The 3,479-nt window shown below is 42.4% G+C and overlaps 2 protein-coding genes across 2 annotated transcripts; both read right to left on the minus strand.

The window, feature by feature from the left end:
• Nucleotides 1–458: 458 nt before the first annotated feature.
• On the minus strand, nucleotides 459–1,076 carry LOC129765883 (polyadenylate-binding protein 2-like). The gene has a single exon (XM_055766319.1). It carries the CDS (start codon nucleotides 1,074–1,076, stop codon nucleotides 459–461), a length of 618 nt encoding a protein of 205 aa, XP_055622294.1.
• Nucleotides 1,077–2,590: 1,514 nt separating this feature from the next.
• Nucleotides 2,591–3,208, minus strand: LOC129765884 (polyadenylate-binding protein 2-like). Its single transcript, XM_055766321.1, has one exon. It carries the CDS (start codon nucleotides 3,206–3,208, stop codon nucleotides 2,591–2,593), a length of 618 nt encoding a protein of 205 aa, XP_055622296.1.
• Between the last annotated feature and the right edge of the window lie 271 nt (nucleotides 3,209–3,479).

Here is a 3,479-nt window from a genome sequence, read left to right on the forward strand (position 1 = left end):
GTACTATTTTCTATTTTTATAATAAAAACCGCTTACCATCTTGAACTACAATAAGTTGAGCTGCAATATTCTTCGAAGAAATGGAATTTTAGTGGTATGTGAACACAGGAATTGGGCATGTTCTTTAGGGTGACCACTTTCCCCCAGTTCCCCTACCGCCTGCTCGTGACAGTCTCCTCGCGATAGTTTCACACGACTGCTGACTCGGGTTCTGAAGCTGTCATAACGACAGAACTATCGAAATAGCACTATAGCAGACACGAATGGGAAATGGAAAATGAACACTCCCTCCGGCTCACTACGTTTGGTCACGACGAATTGAAATGATTAGAGCTTTGCGTATAGTTTTATCTTTTATTATTAATTGATAGAGATAACACCGAACAAATTAATGTTATAAAGCTACAATCGTAATCCTACAGTTTACACTAGATTTCCTCATATTCAATACAACAGCCTTAATAAGGATTATAAAAACTCTTTCTGCCTTGGAACCCACGAAGTGGCCTTCGCACTACCGAATGCATTTCGTGACCACACGGCTGCGAACCCCACGGTGTTCTTCCCTGCGCTACGCGAGGGGTTCGATTGGTAGTACACATTCCCGGTTGATTGGTACGCTTGAGGTTCACTTTTATTTGCCTCCCACGGAACAAACCGTCGGTCAAAGCGAGCGAAGCCTTGACGGCTTCCTTGGCACCGAACTCGACGTAAGCAAATCCTTTCGGACGCCCTGTGGCCTTGTTGCGCATAATCGTCACACGATTAATGGCTCCACATTCACGAAAGTGAGCTGCTAGTTCTTCAGCCGATGCGCCGTAGTCTACATTTCCGACATAGACGGATCGGGCATCAATTTCCGACCTCTCCGCGGCTGTCCGGATAGGCTTTAGATCTGAACTATACCCCATCAGCTGGTTGATATGAGACTGCAACTGTTCCAACTTTTTGGTTTCTTCCTCAATCTCCTGGAAATGAGCTGTGATTGCATCAATTTCCGTTGTTGCAGTATTCTTTATTTCCTTCGACTTTGTTACGTCCAGTTTTGGGTTGCTTACAAGAACTTTGTCAGCCATTTTAGTAAAATCCAAAATTTTCAAGAAATCTATACAACGTTAGCGTCACTACGGCTTTGTTTGGTTTCAACTGTGAACTGATCATCTGACGTAGCCAACCGAGCTTATATAGTCGATCAGAGGTAGATTGATGCATTTTTATCTACCGCTCACATAATAGAACGTAGACATTTCTACCTGACTCTAATCTACCGAAGCTCATGCATGTGGTGTACCATGATGTTCATAACCGCACCGCTTCCTAGAGGTAGCTTTTTCCACCTTTCCTAACGTTCTGGATAACCTCACAATCTTGTCAATACACTCGGTCCAGCGGTGCCCTAGTTTGTTGATCCTAATCCGAACAATAGGACTCGTGCAAGTCTGAAGAAAGCTGAAATGCAGAGCTGCTAAAGTTTCTCGGAGGTAACTTCACTTCAAGCTCTTTATTTTAGTTATATTTAACCACAAATCTTCATCAGCTGGTGGTTACAGTGCATGGACTCTCGGGGTCTTAACCAAAACGAGCTTGCAAAAGATTTATCCGAATCCACACTGGTTGTAGATGTTGATGAAATCTTATAGCGGATTTTCACATGGTATCAAGATACCGTAAGTTTACTTAAGCCTCAGCTTCAGTAAGGTTTACCTGCCTCAGCGTATGATTAATTCCTTTGGTCTGAACTAGCTGAAATCTCTACTGGAACCCTTTGTCATGGGAAAATCACTCATGGAGAGAAGTAATACGGGAGAATTCGCCAACCCAAGGTCAAAAGGAGCTTGTAGACATAATAGCGGAATATCATCTGAGTCTTGGAATCAAAACCACGGGAAATCTATTGGACGACTACGTCTCATAAATTGTTCATTTATTCAAACGGGAATAAAGGTAATTAACAAACAAAAAAAAAACATGAATTGCATAACAACAACTAATCAACATGATTAATCTTTCAATGATTTTTCGGACGGAGATTAAATGTTACGTGAACCTTTTTTGTGACTCTTTCAGGAATTATATTTTATTCTTCGGTGTGGTGGCAAGCGCAACCCTGGAGGAAAGATCTATAACAAAATTTTCAATCTCAAACAAAAAAAGGCTGATGAGAAATCAGAGAAAGCTCACCAATCATAACATTCTGAACCAAGTTCTTTGGAGAATATTGTCGTAATTTGATACTTATACTAGTATAAAATAAATATTATTATCAATCTTTCCCCCAGTTCCCCTACCGCCTGCTCGTGACAGTCTCCTCGCGATAGTTTCACACGACTGCTGACTCGGGTTCTGAAGCTGTCATAACGACAGAACTATCTAAATAGCACTATAGCAGACACGAATGGGAAATGGAAAATGAACACTCCCTCCGGCTCACTACGTTTGGTCACGACGAATTGAAATGATTAGAGCTTTGCGTTTAGTTTTATCTTTTATTATTTATTGATAGAGATAACACCGAACAAAATAATGTTATAAAGCTACAATCGTAATCCTACAGTTTACACTAGATTTCCTCATATTCAATACAACAGCCTTAATAAGGATTATAAAAACTCTTTCTGCCTTGGAACCCACGAAGTGGCCTTCGCACTACCGAATGCATTTCGTGACCGCACGGCTGCGAACCCCACGGTGTTCTTCCCTGCGCTACGCGAGGGGTTCGATTGGTAGTACACATTCCCGGTTGATTGGTACGCTTGGGGTTCACTTTTATTTGCCTCCCACGGAACAAACCGTCGGTCAAAGCGAGCGAAGCCTTGACGGCTTCCTTGGCACCGAACTCGACGTAAGCAAATCCTTTCGAACGCCCTGTGGCCTTGTTGCGCATAATCGTCACACGATTAATGGTTCCACATTCACGAAAGTGAGCTGCTAGTTCTTCAGCCGACGCACCGTAGTCTACATTTCCGACATAGACGGATCGGGCATCAATTTCCGACCTCTCCGCGGCTGTCCGGATAGGCTTTAGATCTGAACTATACCCCATCAGCTGGTTGATATGAGACTGCAACTGTTCCAACTTTTTGGTTTCTTCCTCAATCTCCTGGAAATGAGCTGTGATTGCATCAATTTCCGTTGTAGTAGTATTCTTTATTTCCTTCGACTTTGTTACGTCCAGTTTTGGGTTGCTTACAAGAACTTTGTCAGCCATTTTAGTAAAATCCAAAATTTTCAAGAAATCTATACAACGCTAGCGTCACTACGGCTTTGTTTGGTTTCAACTGTGAACTGATCATCTGACGTAGCCAACCGAGCTTATATAGTCGATCAGAGGTAGATTGATGCATTTTTATCTACCGCTCACATAATAGAACGTAGACATTTCTACCTGACTCTAATCTACCAAAGCTCATGCATGTGGTGTACCATGATGTTCATAACCGCACCGCTTCCTAGAGGTAGCTTTTTCCACCTTTCCTAAC

The sequence above is a fragment of the Toxorhynchites rutilus genome, chromosome 2 (assembly GCF_029784135.1).
Source record: "Toxorhynchites rutilus septentrionalis strain SRP chromosome 2, ASM2978413v1, whole genome shotgun sequence".
NCBI classification, from domain to species: domain Eukaryota; kingdom Metazoa; phylum Arthropoda; class Insecta; order Diptera; family Culicidae; genus Toxorhynchites; species Toxorhynchites rutilus.

Bases quoted from the DNA above. Each gene is read 5' to 3' on its own strand.
- LOC129765884 (XM_055766321.1), bottom strand. From the start codon at position 3,208: ATGGCTGACAAAGTTCTTGTAAGCAACCCAAAACTGGACGTAACAAAG.
- LOC129765883 (XM_055766319.1), bottom strand. From the start codon at position 1,076: ATGGCTGACAAAGTTCTTGTAAGCAACCCAAAACTGGACGTAACAAAG.